Source organism: Polyodon spathula, chromosome 25 (genome assembly GCF_017654505.1).
Source record: "Polyodon spathula isolate WHYD16114869_AA chromosome 25, ASM1765450v1, whole genome shotgun sequence".
NCBI classification, from domain to species: domain Eukaryota; kingdom Metazoa; phylum Chordata; class Actinopteri; order Acipenseriformes; family Polyodontidae; genus Polyodon; species Polyodon spathula.
The window spans coordinates 20439061-20457524 of NC_054558.1; the positions used below are offsets into that span (position 1 = coordinate 20439061).

The 18464-nt window shown below is 41.9% G+C and overlaps 3 protein-coding genes and 1 non-coding gene across 9 annotated transcripts in view; 3 read left to right on the forward strand and 1 right to left on the reverse strand.

The window, feature by feature from the left end:
• Window positions 1-10463, forward strand: part of LOC121300330 (small G protein signaling modulator 1-like) — a 34740-nt gene extending 24277 nt beyond the window's left edge. For 2 of the 4 annotated variants that reach the window (XM_041228865.1, XM_041228863.1), the window contains exons 13-25: window positions 1136-1262; window positions 1931-1995; window positions 2314-2459; window positions 2846-2974; window positions 3250-3432; window positions 3899-3970; window positions 4821-5489; window positions 5758-5882; window positions 6243-6325; window positions 6436-6545; window positions 7029-7125; window positions 7481-7648; window positions 8023-10463. In XM_041228865.1, the coding sequence (XP_041084799.1) occupies window positions 1136-1262; window positions 1931-1995; window positions 2314-2459; window positions 2846-2974; window positions 3250-3432; window positions 3899-3970; window positions 4821-5489; window positions 5758-5882; window positions 6243-6325; window positions 6436-6545; window positions 7029-7125; window positions 7481-7648; window positions 8023-8111 (2063 nt within the window). In that variant the 3' untranslated portion in view covers window positions 8112-10463. The remainder of the gene's footprint in view (window positions 1-1135; window positions 1263-1930; window positions 1996-2313; window positions 2460-2845; window positions 2975-3249; window positions 3433-3898; window positions 3971-4820; window positions 5490-5757; window positions 5883-6242; window positions 6326-6435; window positions 6546-7028; window positions 7126-7480; window positions 7649-8022) is intronic. The other 2 variants (XR_005947510.1, XR_005947509.1) reach the window with 2 other exon arrangements.
• A 2752-nt stretch (window positions 10464-13215) lies between these two features.
• Window positions 13216-14244, forward strand: LOC121300283 (TP53-regulated inhibitor of apoptosis 1-like). Its single transcript, XM_041228789.1, has 2 exons — window positions 13216-13582; window positions 13832-14244. The coding sequence occupies exons 1-2, from the start codon at window positions 13436-13438 to the stop codon at window positions 13907-13909; spliced, it is 225 nt and encodes a 74-aa protein (XP_041084723.1). The 5' UTR covers window positions 13216-13435; the 3' UTR covers window positions 13910-14244.
• Window positions 14245-14995: 751 nt separating this feature from the next.
• On the reverse strand, window positions 14996-15068 carry trnak-uuu. The gene has a single exon. It is a non-coding gene; the product is annotated as a tRNA-Lys (tRNA).
• A 38-nt stretch (window positions 15069-15106) lies between these two features.
• Window positions 15107-18224, forward strand: LOC121300282 (glutamyl-tRNA(Gln) amidotransferase subunit C, mitochondrial-like). Of its 3 annotated transcripts, none has more exons than XM_041228786.1 (6): window positions 15107-15371; window positions 15460-15613; window positions 16331-16381; window positions 17044-17213; window positions 17599-17702; window positions 17915-18224. In XM_041228786.1, exons 1-6 carry the CDS (start codon window positions 15358-15360, stop codon window positions 17974-17976), a joined length of 555 nt encoding a protein of 184 aa, XP_041084720.1. In that variant the 5' UTR covers window positions 15107-15357; the 3' UTR covers window positions 17977-18224. The 3 variants fall into 3 exon arrangements, with proteins under 3 accessions (XP_041084720.1, XP_041084722.1, XP_041084719.1); XM_041228788.1 differs by having other exon boundaries at window positions 15108-15317; XM_041228785.1 differs by having other exon boundaries at window positions 15109-15613.
• Window positions 18225-18464: the final 240 nt, after the last annotated feature.

Sequence of the window (18464 nt, forward strand, 5' to 3'; positions counted from 1 at the left end):
AGAGCATTGTAACCCTAGTACTGCTGACTCCACACCAGTCAGATCAATGCACATCACGTCTGCAGGGCTTTGTTTTAGACACTGATTGTACGTCATCTCGTGCAGGGGTCTTGGTGTTGATATTGTTTAAGCATTTGTTCTGCAGCCCTGGTTTTATTATTTGCTTTTCTCATTCTCCGTATCCTGTTTTATGGTGCGTGACAATTTTGTGATTCAATTTTGAGCTCTGCTCACTCAGTGCTATGCATTATGAATCTGTTATGCATTCAACATGCTCCGTGTTGTGTCTGTTCTCATGATGTTTTTTTTTTTTAGTTTTCCATCTAATGGTTTTTACCATTTTCCTGCCTCCAGTTACCATTATCCATTGCCGTCATCATCATCATCATCATCACCCTGTTCTCCTACACCCTCGTCCCTCTCCCTCCTCCCTGTCCTGCTCCCTCTCCGTGAACCTCCGGAGACGCCCCCCTAGGCGTATTCCTGCCGGCCGGATCCTGGTCATCCCCAAACGCTCCTCCAGTTTCTCTGGCAGGAGCAGCCAGACTCCTGCACCTGACCCCAGCAGGACTCGGCATGGCTGTAATGTTGTTTTTTCAGTGCTTTCTATGACTGCTTCAGCGACCAATCACAGGGTGTGTTCTCTAGCCAGCAACACTGCTACCCTCTCAATCAATCACAGGCTTCCTCATATTAGCTGCATATTTGTCTCCCCCAATCACCATTTTCTCTGTCTCTCGCTCTCTCTCATTTCCAGTGGCAGTCCAACCTGCTCAAGTGATGCCCTCAGGGTGTTTTTGATTCTGTGTATAAGTGATTAAAACATTGAAAATGTAGAACTGGGATTCACGAGAGCAGTCACTGTAAACCTTTCATACAGGTGTTCGTTAATCCAGGTTTGACTGCACGTCCTCCAATACAATTCAGACAAACTTTCTACTAATCTCACAACCTTTAACCTTAAATCATACTAACAAACAGTTTTTATTTTTTATTATTTGCGTGATTGATTGTTAACACGAGAAAGATTTTCACACAGTTTTATTTGGCTTAATTCATATTTTTGCTTTTTTGCCACCTGCAGTCAGTTTGATCACTGTCAATTTAAAGTTATGGTTTTCTGATTTGCGTTTAGTATCGCAGGACCTCATGGACCAGGGGGCAGCCCTGTGGCACCCCACTGCCAGGAAGTCCTCCTGCTCTTCCTGTTCCCAAAATGGCTCCTCAGACGCAGGACCTCCTAACGGCTGCAACCATGAGCGGTAGGAACTGGAGCAGTGTAGCATCTTGTCTGTGTCTATCCACCATGAAAAGCATGCGTGTAAAAGTGGAGAAGTACAGTCAAATAGATTCAAATAGTGTGCAGTATTCTTATCTGAAGACCAAATACTCCAGGCTGTTCTTAAAAAGGTAAGTAGCGGGGTTCTGAAAAATCTAGCGTTCTGTGTTTTAGTCCCCACTTTGTTAAATCCTGACAACTTTTTTCACTTAGAATTTTAAAGCTCCTTTCAAAATGGCCGCTTTAGTGCACCTGGGTTTGAGATCTGCAGGAAGAGCGATTTAAAAAACATAACAAAAAGTGCTCTGGCTTTTCTGTTCCGTACCACATCATGGATCATTACTGCCGTGTTACCTATTTGACAATGTGGGCAGTAATCCTGACACTATTAGTGCACTAGAGCGGACATTTTGAAACAGACTTTAAAGTTCTAAGTTTAAAACGTCATCAGGATGTTAACAATGAAAATAAAAACGACAGGCACGTTATTAAAACAGTAGTAGCAGCACGTGGAGACGTGTGACGCTGTACGTTTCAAAACCCAGCTACTTACTCTTTAAACCGACTGAACTGTTATTGAAGTAGTGAGAGGTTCAGTAGTGCATTTGTTGAAGATATGAAAAGTTTTTTGTGTCTGTTTCCCATTTCCAGGGCCCCTCTGAAGTTGCTGTGTGACAACATGAAGTATCAGATCATTTCCAGGGCTTTCTACGGCTGTACGTCTCGCATTTAACATGTTTTAATAGGAGAGCGGTGGGGGTAAAGTGGTTGGTCTAGACAATGGTCTAGGTGGGGTTTTAAAAACTCCATTAACAAGTGTTTGATACATCTGTTTAGATCAAGCTTAGCCGAATTGAATAGGCCCCGTTGTCTTCATATTTATTCTGTATTCTGTGATTCTCTTAGTCAGGTTCCATTAAATGTCACCAGAGGTGTCATTTCCTCTGACTCTGTGCCATAGGGAAGGTCTTTGTTCACAAAGTCACCAATGTCAAGTTTTTTTTAGTTTTTTTTTTTTTTTTGCTGTTTTCTAGGGCTTGCGTATTGCCGTCACATGTCCACTGTGCGCACGCACCTGTCCGCGCTGGTGAACCACACCATTGTGGACCGGGACGTCCCACACGAGGCCAGCGGGGGGCTGACGGCAGAGGTGTGGCAGAAATACCTCCAGGACTGTAAGGTGGGAGCCTTTCAAATACCCCTCCATCATCTGGCACTGGCAGACTAGCCAGCACAAGATAACTGCCTGCTGAGCAGATCCACTGTCTATTTGTACTTGTGCAACTTTTCACGTTGTGTGTCAATGATTTTTGTCAATTAATAATTTTTTTTTTTTTACAGCCTTAACTTTTAAAATGATAGTTCTTTGTCCTAGGAGGTCATCAAATGGTAAATAGTGGAAACACCTCGCCATAATTCAGTACACTTGAAATCCAGTGACCCAAGCCTGCGCTCTTCATTCAGAATGTGAAAGAATGTCTGTATTGTGCTTTGTACGTGTGTCTGTGTGTGTGTGCTGTCTGTGTTCCCCTCCGCTGTTTGACGCCCTGCACTGTCCCCCGACAGGTTTATGAGGAGCAGGAGCTGCTGCGGCTGGTTTACTTTGGAGGGGTGGAACCCACAATCCGCAGGGAGGTGTGGCCCTTCTTGCTGGGGCACTACCAGTTCGGGATGTCGGAGAATGACCGGAAAGAGGTCAGAGCTGGTTTGTATTTATTGAGTGTCAACGTTTCGCTAAGTGTCAACTGAAATAAAACAAAAAACAATGAAACTGAAATCGTGTGGCACTGAAATCAAGATCTGGGCTTTTTATTTTAAGAAAGCGAGGTGCAGTAGCCAAAGAAAGGTGTGATCCATAAAGAAGCCGTTCCTACTTGGGGAAAATAACCAGAACAAACAGCAGTTAAAAATGAACGTCTGCGGCTATCGATCTCTCCAGTAACTGTGCCCCTCTTGGCTCCCCTCGGCAGGTAGATGACCAGATGCGTGCCTGCTATGAGCAGACGATGAGCGAGTGGCTGGGCTGCGAGGCGATCGTTCGCCAGCGGGAGAAGGAGCAGCATGCCGCTGCCCTCGCCAAGTGCTCCTCGGGAGCCAGTCTGGACAGCACGATGCAGAAGATGATGCACCATGACTCCACCGTCAGCAACGAGGTGAGAAACACAGGACTGCAGCCTTGTCAGTACAATACCGATGCAGGGATTGGAATAAGACTCCCATTGCATAGCAGTGTGATCCATTCCTATGTTCCTGGTTTCACTACAAGTTTAATAAGACACACCTGAGCTTGTTAGATATACACTGGAATGGGTGTAACTGTGGTGCAGTAGGAGTCTTCTTTCCATCCCTGATGCTCTATTTTTTGTCATGTGTAAAGCCTACGTTAATATCAGTATAAACGCCTGCAATAGAATTGGGTTGATAGGCCTGATAAGTCCTACAAACATGAGGCCATATTCATAAGTTAGCCCGTACTCATTTTGTTAAGCAGCCGCTAGCTTTTACTCTACCTGACAATCCTCTGGGGAATGGGATCTTTAAACAGCTACGATCTCACTTTTTTGCTTTCTATCTTCCTTCTCTTGTGCATGACTGTCCTCCTCTGGTGTGCGGTGACAGTCTTCCCAGAGCTGCAGCTCGGACAGACAGAGCCATGTGCGGCTGCAGAGTGACTCCAGCAGCAGCACACAGGTAGATCAGCCTCCGCTCTGCTTAGCGATGGGGGCTCCATGTTGAGCCAGTTAGAAGAGGAAACTGCATGTGCGGGGAGAGGAGAGGAACTCCTAATTATGTTCTATTTTGTTTCCTCGATCGCTCGTCTTGTCGGTGCTTGTTTCTGAAAGCACCATGTTGTTGGGGGTATTATAATCTAACCTTACTGGTTATATTGAACATAAAGTATAAAGTGCATAAAGTGCAACACATTTCAGATTTTGATTAATCTGTGTCTCTCTCTCTGTTTTTTATGGTACTGGTAGCTGTAATGTTGCATTTAGGTTCTTGGAAATTGATTTATTTTTACGTCTCATTTACTTGTTTGCTGGTAAATCAGGGTCATCTTTTGGCTGGCATAGTACCCAGCTACATTTTAAAGCTTTTTCTGTTTCAGCTTCCCTGTGTCCTTTTGATGTGTGCAGTGTTCCTGAAAAATACAATTACCCCTTCTTCTACAGAGGCTGCTGTCTGCTGTTTATTTATGTCCCTTCGTGTCCACTGTCTAAAAAAAACTGCCAGCAGATACGATGGCCTGCCATCTCAACAAAAATAAAACATAAATAACCTAATTTATAGCAATAGTTTTGATTGCTAAAGTCAGGCTGTTAAATTATCTTCATTTAAATTGTTGAGTCACTAGACGCTGCCTGCCTGCCAAACGAATGAGAAATAAATTTAAGCTTTTTCAAACTCAGCATCCAAGAACACGCACACCTGCTCATCACTGATAGATTCAGACTCATTTACCTACAGTCAATGGCTCTTGAGCTCAGCCCTCTGCTCCCACTGCCCTCTGATCACCAGAGCCGTCTGCTTCCCTTTACAGGTGTTCGAGTCTGCGGAGGAGATGGAGCAGATAGAGACGGAGGTGAGGGCCGAGGAGAGCGTCAAGGCAGCCAAACGTCCCAATGGAGCCGTCCCCAATGGAACCTGCTCTCCTGATTCCGGACACCCTTCCTCCCGGAACTTCTCCATCACCTCCGGATTCTCCGACCGCAGCTTCAGCACCGAGGACAGTGGCGCCGGCACCGAGTCTGCAGTTAAAACATCTGGACAGCAGCCTCCACAAGCACCGACCAAACAGAAGCAAGAGGGAGCCAGCCCCAGCAAGAAGACTCCAGTTCAGGGCACAGAAGATGCCGCTCGGGGTCAGGCGACTGAAGAGACCGTCCCTCCCGTCTCCAAAGGGGCTGCTGAGGAGACCCGGTCAGCTGAGGACAGTCTGACCACCAACGCGAGCTCGGAGGATCTTCTGTCCGCCACTGAGCTGCTCTCAGAGGAGGGGCCTCTCCCGGGGGTGGTGGCGGGGCTACCTGTGCTGGAAATGCATTTGGACGAGGAGGCTGAGAAGCAGAGCCTGGTGGGCAGCGAGGACAACCTTTCTGAGGAGCCTGAAATGGAGAGCCTGTTCCCCCAGTTTGTCTCGCTGGCTGTGGGAGCGGAGGGTAAAACCGAAGCGACGTCCCCCGTCACTTCCATCGGGGTCACCTACTCTGTGAGAGCCTTGGCTTTCCTTCCGCACCTTTTCTTTCATATTTATTTTTGCTTGTTTTTCTTATTTTTAATGAAACTTTCAAGCTAAATTAAGAGATTTAAGTGGTGTGGAAAGTTAGTGTGCATATATATTTTTTTTATACATATTATATCTGATGGTATTTAAAAGATATCACCCAGAAATTGTTCATAATGGAAGATCTACACTTGACAAGTGTCGACAATTAAAAATTTACATTTGATCTTTATTTTCTCGAATTTTATTGTAGCAAGAGCTGCTGGACATGTACACAATCAACCTGCACCGTATCGAGAAAGACGTGCAGAGGTGTGACCGAAACTACTGGTACTTCACTCCTGCCAATCTGGAGAAACTGCGCAACATCATGTGCAGGTACCACTTCCAGCTAGCAGCCCTTCTTCCCATAGCGTAGCATCGGGTAACCATCAGATATACCTGCATCCTGGCTCCAAACACACACCTGTACTGGTTACAAACACAATGGAGTTGATTCCATTGATCAAACTGTCATCACGGGTTACATTATTAATGCAGGGCCCTTTGTGTATCAAAAGTCCCACAGGTATCATGTGGCTCTGTAAAATATGGAAAGGGTGGGAACTATTATTGAGCAAGATTTAGGTCACCATTTAGATCAATGGGAAAGAGCCCAATCTATTTGAATGATTGTATGTGCATTGCATTCCAACCCATTCATTTTGTGCTGATGTTTTTGGGGGTTCGTTTTGGCAGCTACATCTGGCAGCACCTGGAGATCGGGTATGTGCAAGGCATGTGCGACCTGTTAGCTCCCCTGCTGGTCATTCTCGATGACGGTGAGTGCCCAGTGTGGTATTTTTTTAAGTATGAGTAATCTGTTATTAATAATGCACTCCCCCCAGCCCCCCCCGGCCCCTCCCCTCAGTGTCTCTGCTTGGTGTTTTAGAGGCAATGGCCTTCAGCTGCTTCACAGAGCTCATGAAGAGGATGAACCACAACTTCCCTCACGGCGGAGCCATGGATACACACTTCGCCAACATGCGCTCCCTCATCCAGGTGAGGAGGATGCCTGGACTCTGCGCTTGCCCTTATTAACCCATTAAGTGCCATTGCCCTTTTTTGAGGACCGGCTGCTGTAAAATATATCCGAGCCTTTTTATCCGAGCCATCTTCCCGTTGTTTAAATTGTCTTTAACTATAGTCCTGATAACTTACTCTGATTGTTTTAACCGCAAAAGTTAAATAACATAAATACAGCTTAGTGTGCTGAGGTTTTTTTCAATGATGAATGGATTTGGTTCTTAACGGTTTGAGCTGTGTTTTTGAGAAATGAAAATAAATGTAATTTAAGAGGAGAATGAAAACCCCATTTCATTCCACCTTGAATTAAACAGCCCTGCTTGGAAGGGTGGGTTTGAATCGAATAGACGGTCTTGTCAGTTGTTTGACCAGAGGAACAAATTGATAGAAATACAGCAATAAAGCAGTAAAAAGCAAAACTGAGTTGTGGTGCTCACGGCTCGCCTGCCTGTTCCTTAGATCCTGGACTCCGAGCTCTTTGAGCTGATGCACCAGAATGGGGATTACACACATTTCTATTTCTGCTACCGCTGGTTCCTTCTGGACTTCAAACGAGGTAATGGCAGGGCTGTCTGCTTAAGTGTCATCTTCCAGTTCTCCCGCATGTATCAGTTAGTACCTCGATTGCAGCTAAACCGACAGGTGCTTGCCTAGTGCAAGCCTTGATAGCAAATGTTCAATTCCAGCTGAGGCTGATAGCACAGTGAATTCATGTTCCGTGCCTCATGCTCTGCTGAGCAGTTACTGGCATGGGGGACATGCTGAGTAAACCGAGCACACATTTGCTAAAATATAGCAACACTGTGTGTTAGCATGCCCGTGAGTAGAGTGCGTTGGTTAGCAGGGAAGGGCTGGGTGATGGAGGTTAGCATTCGATCACCGGGACACCTCTGTGCTTGTGTTTTGTGCAGAGCTGGTGTACGATGATGTGTTCTCAGTGTGGGAGACTATCTGGGCTGCGAAGCACACGTCATCGACCCACTTCGTGCTCTTCATCGCTCTGGCAATGGTGGAAATGTACAGAGACATCATCCTGGAAAACAACATGGACTTCACCGACATCATCAAGTTCTTCAACGGTGAGACAAACACTTTGCTGAATAGGATAATAGACAGGGCATTGAGGGTTCTAAAAGTTTAGATCAAGCGAGAGCAAGGACTTTGTTGGTAGTGAATATAGAGTCTGGAACATATGGGGTTGGCATGCACTGACAATCTAGAAAGCCAAAGTATAATCACTGTAATTTCAACACACCATTCTTAATATTTTTTTCCCTGAAGAATAATTTTGAATAAACCTTGTGCCTACACTGTTTCAGATATTACCAGATGGGTGCTGTTATAAATTCAAAGTTGATACTGGATTTATAGAAACTAATAATAGTGATCGTTTACAAGCTGGTCTCCTGGTGAAAGGATTTATGTCATTTTTGTTTTTTGAAATTCTGTATAGAAATGGCTGAACACCACAATAGCAAGCGTGTGCTGACGTTGGCACGGGACCTGGTCTACAAAGTGCAGACGCTCATCGAGAACAAGTGAAGGGAGCGCTCGACCACGAAGCTCTACAAACACACTCATGATCACATCCTTCATCCTCACACCAGCTTCTCTCGTTCTGTTCACTGTCAGTGCGCCAGCGTCACAGGCCACAGTAACGGATTGCTTGTATAAATCAGGAAGAACCAGGTTTAGCCACCTCTGCTGTTATACATTTTACTGCAACACTGTGTCGCTGAACATCCAGTAAGTGAGAGCTAGGGACCTTCAGTGGAGCCTGTTTTATATCAATCAGGTTTCTATGAGTATCGCATGGGGGTTTTTTTTATAGAGAACTCCTCCCCTGTTCAGCAGAGCTGCAGATTTGAGGGGGGGGAGAAGGACTGTGGATGAGACTGCATGTCGAGCGACTCTTTCAGTTGCTTCCGCTGTCCTCAGATTGCAGTTCATGAACAGTCCTGGATGTTCTTTGTTGTTCAGTTTGAAACGACATTAGTTCATTGTTTCAGTGGTTACCCACCAAGATAGAGTTTAGGATTTCACCATTGACAACACTTGTGGCAATACCTGAGTGCTATATAGTGCGTTTGTATTTTATTTGTATAAGGTGGGTGTGTGTTTCCTTAGAGGATAATATCATCTAGTGGTGATACTAAACTTTACACACAAGAATAAAGACTTTCTGCACACACGTAACTACGCCATGCCGTTGTGTGGAGTGCACAGCGGTGATTTGAGTGTGGTGCGCCGAATCTGGAAAATTCTGTTCTCTATTCCCATACGCATCTCGGGTTTTATGTGTCGTTCATCGCAACATTGTAACAATTTTGTAAAAGCAGACACGCAAGCAGGTTCATATTATCTTCTAATGAAGCACATACTCTTACCCCAGCTTCACACAAAGGTAATTGTTGTGTTGAGGTAACAGTGACTCTTCAGCTGGATTTATGTGTGCTAAACAGAGGTGCCACTGGACATATGAGAGGAGGTTGGGGAGCTCAGTTTAATGTATATCAATGGAAATGTCCGTGAAATCGAAATGAAAAGTAGCAGAAGCGATTCTGTAAATCCCACAAATGAAACCACTGTTTTTAATAAAGGACAATGTGCCAAAACACTTTAACATTCCACTTAGAGACTGATGGCCCATTCAAGTTAGGGGGGAATGTCAGAACACATCTAGCACCACAGTGATAGGTCGTGAGAGTTTGCCTGTGACCAGAGTGTCTCGTGTGGGTTTCGATCGATTCAGACAGGTTAAAGACTAGAAAGTCATTTCCAGCTAGCAGACTGAAACGTTTTCTCACACACTATATATAATGCTAATGATTTGCTGCCTATAGGTGTCCAATTACTGAGCTCTTTATATTGAATTAGCTGAGTCACCGATCCCTGTATTGAGTTGTTTGCATTTCATTGGCTTTATTTTTTTTGAGTTCCAAAATGTTTAGCAGATAAAAAATTTGAATGGGCAAAGTGCAATGGTTATATACTGAATTTATATAACCATACAATTTAATCTCTATTTCTGTTTATGTGCTTTGTTAAATAATTTGTTACTGCCTTAATATAGCTGTTTGTCCTTTTTATTTAGTAATGGTTTACAAAGGTCAAAAACCACAGAGAGGAACCTCCCACCTCCCACAACGACACATTTGTAAAGCATGGACATCTCAGTAAACACAGAAGGCTGCTATGCATTTACTGGCTTGCTTGCTTACTTGCTGTGATTTGTAGCCCTGTACAGGATTTGGATAAACAGCTGTCAACACTGTCCTATTGAGTGTAGAGACACGTTAGACAGCCCTCTGTCAAAGTATGTCAAATCTGCTTTCTTTCTCATTGTGACAGAAACAGAGCTGCTACTGCGAGATCATCAGATACGAAAGCTAGGTGTTTCTCTGACATCATCAGATATGAAAGCTAGGTGTTTCTCTGACATCATCAGATACGAAAGCTAGGTGTTTCTCTGACATCATCAGATACGAAAGCTAGGTGTTCTTGTGACATCATCAGATAGGTTTTATGTCGTTTTTGTTATAATGAGTAATCTGGATTTTGTCTTTCCAGTACAGTTAAAACAGGGGACTGGTTAAGCAGCATCCTTCTGATATTCAGGAAACTTTCAGCTTTCATTTTGTAGCTAAAGTTGATAAAAACAGTACTTGTTTCATATCATGGATATTTTCACAAGAGACACATTACATTGGGTTGGAGAAAGTATTGTTAGCAGAACAGCTTTTAAGTATCCTGTGTCAGAAAGAATAAACGTATTGTTCAAAGTGCCCGTGTTTTCAATGACATGTATTTATTATTATTTTTTTAATTGTCTGATTTTATTGTACATTTTCAGTGTCTCTGTATCCTGCTGTTTGTGAATTGTACTGTAATTTAAAAAGAATATATATATATATATATATATATATATATATATATATATATATATATATATATATATATATATATAGTGGCAAAAACATTATATCTGGTATATATTTAACCAGTGTCTGTGTATAAAAGGAAACAAACAAACACAAATATATATGATGTAAAAGTGAACTGTGCTTTCCGAACTAAAAAGAAAATAGAAAAATAACAAAACAAGGTATTTCTTTTTGTGCTAATCCTTATTCTGTGGAGCACTCTGTACTAAACAAGATGTGCCATGCTGCAGCTTGCTAGATTATCGTGTTGTCGTGCTGCATTTTCAAAAGGTCCGTACAGCTGGGAGGGAATCCCTGCGCTGGTTTCCCATGCATTGCATACGAGGACAGAACAAAGCGTGGGGAGAGTTGGAGAAAAGAGACTTGGGGTCAGCTTTACGAGTGAAGACTTGCTTCCGTGCAGGGAGTGCTTTATCAGTAGAAACGAAGTGAAGCAGACACACGTTTCAGCTTATGCCTTAATCAGAGTACAGCAAACTGCTGAAGGCACGATGGAAAATGTTTGTTGAATTCACTTCTACTGAAGTTTTTAAAGTTAAGGGCGTCTCCCAATAGTGTTCAGTTTTACACTATCATTAGAAACGTTAATGTATTTTAGGCAAAGATTTTGATGTCTGTCCATGTCCTAGGATGTTTGTCTGGTGTTACTCTATATCTTATGATTCAGTGTTAAAAGTTTTGGTTGATCAGTTTTCTACTAAAATATGATTCCTGATGGCTGTTTCATTATTTATTTATGCGAGTCACAAGCACGAGTTATCCTCGTGCGTGCACTAGCAAGCACACGAATGCTGCAATTCGCTTTGATGTGCTTTCAGCGTGTGAATGCGATGAAATCCAATTCCCATTGATTTTCAAACAGTATCGACTGTAGCATTTTAATTTGGCAAATTGGAACTGCAGTTTTTAAATTGGATTTAGTGGAGACGTGCGTCACCTGATGGCCATTTGTGGTTGTGCTTTTTTGTTTGCAAAAATATGAAATGTTCCAAAATCAATTATCTTGCAGATAGGGTTAGGGTTCAAGTTTATATACAGCTATTTTTAACAGCTTCAGAGTTGCTACGGCTTCAGTCAATTGAAGGGGAAAAACATAACGTCCTGGTTTTTCAGTCTGAAAATGTGGAAACCTGATGAGCACTCCTGACCACTGCTCTCCAACTCTCCATCACAGCAACTTTCTGGAAACGTGTGCAGGCTCTGATGCTCTAATTACTCTGTGACAAAAATAAGAAGATGAAAAATACCACGACCCATGTTTTCTAGAGCTCAGTTGTTCGTTCTTTATGGTTGTTCAGAAACACAAAAAAAATATATACAAAAAAATCTAATATATAAATATATATTAAATGGTCAATGTATTTTAAAAAACAATAAACATGTAATTGTTATTTTTTTCAATTGCTTTTTCACTTGTTTAATGGGTGTGTTGTTCGAGTCCCTTTATGTATTATTTATTTATTTATGTATTTATTTTTAAAGAATTGATCAATCCTTTTTCAGTTTTACTTAAGAGTTTATTTTGGAAGCTGCTATACTGCTGTCTGTAGGAGCAGCGTGTACTGTTTGTCTTGGAAAGAGTGGCATGACGCTGAACTGCTTTCGAGATGGGAAGAGTGAGCTTGTGTCTCTGCACCTGGCAAACAGACAGCACAGTTTACTTTCTAACTAATGTTAATACAGAATAGAAGAACAGTGGAAGTAACTGCAGCCAGTTCCTTATCAACCAGCCACAGATGTCAATGGCCCTCATTTACCCACACAGGTACAACAGTGGTTGTATTCTAGGGCAGTGTTTCCTAACGCTGGTCCTGGGAGTCCACTGTGTCTTTTGATTTTCAGTTCTCAGTTCCTTAATTGAACTATTCATTAGTTTAATTGGGCCTTTTTAAAAATTGTTTTCAGCTTTTAAAGTTGGCGATTTTCCAGTAACTATATCGTTTTATAAGTAACTTAATATCACCAACTTTTTAGGAGCTGAGAACAATTAAAATGTCTAATTAAGCACAGTATTAGTTAAATTACTGGCTTAATTAAGCAATTGAAGTTTAAATGAAAACCAGAAGACACAATGGGTCCCCAGAACCAGGATTGGGAAACCCTGTTCTAGGGTAACCCTGTGACTCGATATTCACTGGGACAGTTTTGGACAGTTCAGGCTTTTCAACTCACACCGCAATGGTACACATTTTACAGCTGGACTACACTTACCAGAATGCACTGTGGTGCAAGTTAAAAAGCCTGAACTGAATTCCTGTACATGGAGTCATATGGTCACCCTACTTCAGGGGTGTCCAATCCTGGTCCTGGCGGTTTGGTTCCCCTCCTGGTTTTTGTTCCAACTGTGGAATTAGCACAATATATTACCTATATATTGCTTAATTAGTATAATAATTGGTAAGAATAGGGGAGAAGCATTGCCCAGAGGAACATTAAAGATTTTATGGAAAGGTTTTATAGGCGTGCGACTATCTGGGGTGTACAGTTATATCATTCCATTTCCTACAGTAAACACGTTGTTACAATGCAGGAAGATGCCAGGTAGACATTAGGTCTGCTCCCTGTATATTATTGTACTCCTTTAATAGCATTCATTTTATAAATGCTTGTTTAAACAAAAACCCGCTATAGATGTTCTGTTCCTTTTAAATGCGACCGGAGACACATCATACGTCATAACGTAGAGACTCTGCGGTAGAGGTCACTTTACACACCACGTGGTTTTGTAGATGGTAAACGCGTAGTAGATTTAGGAATCAGGTTACATTAAATATTCACCTGGGGAAGGAAGTCTATTCATTTGGAAAGGTGGTTGGTTCATTTGTGTGGAGAGGGAGAGGGAGTGGGAGAATAGCCCGTTTCGATAGCGTGTGTGAACACACAGTATCCCCGTTGGTGTCTGTTGTTGCTGTGTATCCGAGGATGAACAGTGTTGGCGAGGGATGCACGGAGCTCAAACGGGAATACGATCAGTGTTTTAACCGCTGGTTTGCAGAGAAGTTCCTCAAGGGAGATCGGAGCGGCGACCCCTGCATTGAAATGTTCAAGAGCTACCAACAGTGCGTGCAGGTAAACAGTGCGGTTATTATCGCACGCTTTCAAGTACCACGTCGTTGTTACTGTGTGTTGTGTTAAACCTGATACTGAAAAAAAAAGCTTAACTTTGTGTCGACACTAGACTTGCTCGAAGGTACCGAATGCCTAGAACGACGGACTGCATTGATTGCTAACTGTTTCAAACACCGTCTAAATGTTTACGTTCAGTGGCGTTGTTTAGAATTTCCGTTATTGATTTTCAATGTATTTATGCAATTACAGAAAGCCATCAAAGACAAGGACATCCCGATTGAAGGGGTCGAGTTCATGGGACCCAACAAGGAGAAACCTGGAAGTTGACTGTGACATTTAAGCGACCCCCAGCAAAACACTGCAGCAAGTCAGTCCTCCAGACCGACACCAGTGGGCATCAGCTTGAATGGGTTTATTTCTGGGGTTAAAAAAAATGTAAAGGCTTTAATGTTATGTCTTGTTAATTGTATGTGAAGAATCAAGAAGAAAAACGTTGTTAATGTAAATACTGTTTTGTACATAATGTTAGCTGTATAGAATCATAGTGAGACCTGGCTATAGGACCGTGTGTTCTTTCTTTGACGCTCTGTGGAGGAGCCCTGCTGCGCTGTGACCCAAGATCTTTCAAATAGAACTTGAGACTTAAAATAAATAAATAAATTTTTAAAAAAAAGATCATTCTTATTAAATGCCGTTTTTATTGTGTAGCCCAAATTTGGAGCCACCCCCATTTCAAAGCGGCAGTGTTCTATGATCATGTATAAGATTTGGTTCCTTGATGTCTGCTTCCCAACAGGCTGTGTTATTTGTCCATGTTGTTTACATTTGTAATGGCATTTCCCAGGCCTTGTACACATGATGATAATGTTAGCTTTATTGTTTTGTTTGTTTGTTTCAGATTGTGTTTTTGTGATAATGTTGTACAGAAAATATGAGTGTGCCACAAACAAAAGTTCTACACACACACACACACACACACCTACCTGCTCTGACACACAAACACAATAATCCACCTCCCCCTGCACTTACATTATACCATCACACATGCACAGTTGTGGAACCTGCCAGCCAGTCATGTGTCACATTCTTCTACTTTTGCTGTTACCAATTTGGCATCATTATTTTCAAAATAAAGTTTGTTTGACCTCTTTAAGGCACTCTTACATGTAAACATTTGATTTGTGTTTGTGATTCTCCTTGAAAGACAAAAATGTTTGACAGCCCTTTTTGTCTTTGTAAAACAGCAGCCCCTTGTGGGGAAATTAAAGTACTGCTGTGAAATGTAACCTCGGCGGTTTCATATTATTTTTATTTTGAACATTGTGCATTACTAGTTGAGAATGCATTTAATAGCAGTTATAATCGACTTTGTATGATATTGTAATTGTTTTATTTGTTTTTATAAAAATGTACCGCCCGAACAGGGACTTGAACCCTGGACCCTCAGATTAAAAGTCTGATGCTCTACCGACTGAGCTATCCGGGCTCTGAAATACAGTAACTAAAGGGGTCCATATATCCCACAATAGAATGTAGTGTTCATACGTCTAACCAGTGTATAAAATCGTTGTTGAGCAACCGATTTGGAAAAAAAAGAAAGAAATATTACAAGAATTCGTTGTGTTCTGCAAGTGTGCACACCGGTTTATATATTTATTTTAAAAGCACACCCTGCTCTACTTCAATCTGTTCTAGGGGTCGCTCAACTGCTGCCTGCTTTCTCGTAAATGCGCTAGTAGGGTAACTTAGGGTCCTGTTAATGTGTGAACATAAATATGTATGTATGCATGTGTGTGATGTGCTGAATATATTTATTTATGATATACTAGAGAGGTGTTTGGAATGTCATTCAAATCTTTGAGATTCCTGTTTTTTAGCGGTTCACGCTCGAAGTTGTTATTGAGGCCTGCCAGTCCGCGGTGTGGAGTTCTTACGTGTCCTGGAGGAGAGTTTGTTGCAAGGGGCTGGAGTCTTCGTTTGTTTCGTGGGTTACATCAGACAGCTCCCACCACTGTCGATTCCAAAACAAAGGTAAGCGAGCGGTAAGACCGGACGCAAACCGCTTAAAAGTTTAAAGCTACACATTTGTTAACCCCTTAATTCAATTGTAATTGTAGGTTTAGCCTTCTCTGATATAATCTATTCACTGTGTAACACAATTTTTGTTCCTGGGTAGTAAGTGTTATTTCCTAATTGCTTATGCCTCAAAAGTATAGAAAATGGCTATTATTCCCCGCAAACTTTGCTTTTGTGACCAGGACAGTGATATTTCAAAATATCACTATTTCCAGTGGGAAAACGAGCAAATGTGTGTCTTTTCGTTCACATAATGTCAGAAAAAAACAACATATGAATCCAAATTAACATGTATTTATACTAAAGTAATACAAAAATGACTACAAAAGATTTAAAGGGAGTAGTTTTTTGAGATTTACGATTATACTGTAAAGACTTTATGTGACCGAAAAGACACACATTTGCCCGTTTTCCCATTGGAAATAGTGATATTTTGAAATATCACTGTCCTGGTCACAAAAGCAAAGTTTGCGGGGAATAATAGCCATTTTCTATACTTTTGAGGCATAAGCAATTAGGAAATATCACTTACTACCCAGAAACAACAACAAAAAAAAATATGTTACACAGTGTTATAGTTGTGATGTTGTGATACGAACAATCTAATGAATGAAAATCTAGTTTAAAAGTGAACGTAGAATACAATTTACAGTTGTGCTGTGTATTTTACAGGTGCCTCAGAAACCGACCTGGGAACCGGTTAGCGAGGGCCAGCTTCCCCCGGTAAGGCCTTCGTCTCTACTGACAGCAAAAATCTTACAATAACCTGAATGGACAAGGCTGTTTAATTATACTGTTACCAACACTGTAGCTATGAGTCCTTTCATGAGGATTTAACAAGTCAAGGCAGACTGTTTGATGATCAAACTGCTGGGGACTGAATTACCAATGTAGGGGCTACTTTCGTGGAATTACTGTTTTCATAGTTTGAACATTTCTGAACTATCTTGGTCTTAATCTAGATAGTATTGATTCAAATATTTCTTTCATGTATAAAAAGCTCAAGAAAGTGATGTTACGGTCAATGAGAAAGAAAGCTTTATTTGACTGTGTAAGGGTTTGCTGTTGAGAATCCACTTGCACTGTGGGGTCGCAGAACTGCCCTTATAATGAACATTTCAGCAGTAAGAAAAATGTGGTTAAAAAGGACAACAAATGTAAATATGCCATTTATTATGTTTTCAATACTTCCAAGTAAAACCTGCATTGTCATTCTCAGGACATCCATTAAAAATCTTGTACACACACATCTAAATAACAAAATCACATACAAGTGTACTGGCTTAGTTTGCCTGGGTCTATTATGCATGTAGTTGAAGACAGACCACTTGAGCACGTACTGATGCGCGCTGCATGTGTAATGGTGACACTGCACCCCTCCCTAGGTTACTAGGGTGTCCCCAGATCTTGTGGATCGACTGGAGCGTCTAGCGTTGGTGGATTTCAGGAACCAAGAGGGTGTGGCTAGGCTGGAGAAAGCAATCCGGTTTGCTGATCAGCTCCATGTTGTTGACACTGAGGGGGTGGAGCCTATGGATTCTGTGCTTGAGGACAGGTAAGAGGTGCAGGTGTTGTCAACCTTGGCTTTTCTCTTCTGTTGCATTGCAGATCCCAACCTTCCTTAATTGAATAATTGAGGACCTGGTTGTTTTAAAGCTATGCCTTGAGCGTTGTTGCATGTGGAAGTTAAAGGAAGGCAGGTGAAAAACAAGGACCGGTAACACAGGGATCTCCCAGGTTCTTTCTTTGCTCTATATGCCCTTATATTTCTTCTCATTTAACCTAATTGTGCAGTGTCCGTTAAATTGCTGCCCGTTGCTAGTTGTGCACACCACTCGGTGCTGTTCATCACTAAAATGCATGCCATGTCGTTTTGAGTTTCTGTAAATGTCTCTTTGTAAGGCGGTTTAAAGTATTCAGCACACCTGGTACTCTTGCAGGCAGCTGTACTTGCAGCGGGACTGCGTGAGGGAGGGGAACTGTGCAGAGCAGCTGCTCCGTGCCTCCAGACGCACTGTGGAGGAATACTTTGTGGCACCACCAGGTGAGAAGTCGAGCACAAGGAGAAACAGTAGGGAGTTATAAAAATAATGAAATAAGAAATGCTTCCTGCATTGTTCTTTTGTTTTAAGTGGAATTGTTTCAGCATTTACAGAATGAATTTGAATGTGTAACTAAAGTATACAGCCAGACTAATCTGCCATGCAGTACAAAACTAATTCCCAGCAGACTAACAGCATGGCATTTCCTTTTCAGGGAACATCCCCCTGCCAGAACGAAATGAAAGCAGCAGTTTTCTGAAGAACTCTGGATTGTGACTGGATCCAGAATCAAGTTTCTGCATACAGGCAACTTCGTTTGAAGGTTAATCATCTTAGGAATTTATCCAGCAGATGAATGACATTTATACTGTTCAAATTCAGTACACTACCCATGCAACAGATATTGGACAGCTATGATGAAAAACCCACAAATGTATTATGTCCTGTTGACATGTAAAAAAAACAGAAATCTAGAGGTACAGTGAAAAAAAAGACTGCCTCTACTAAATAAACAGTGGGAGTGATTGCTGGTATCAAGTGCTTCGTGAGTCCAGGCTACATACCCTTTCATTGACAAACTGTGCAACAACCAATAATCCATCAGTAGTACAGCCAAGTAGAAATAACATACACAGCACCCTGTTTTAACAATTAATAAAGGGTTGTAATTTCAGCGTTGTTTTAAACCAATTAGTCTTTTTCAAAATCTTCAGGAAAGAACAAAATATAATTACATTAAAAAAAAAAAAAATACCAGACAATGT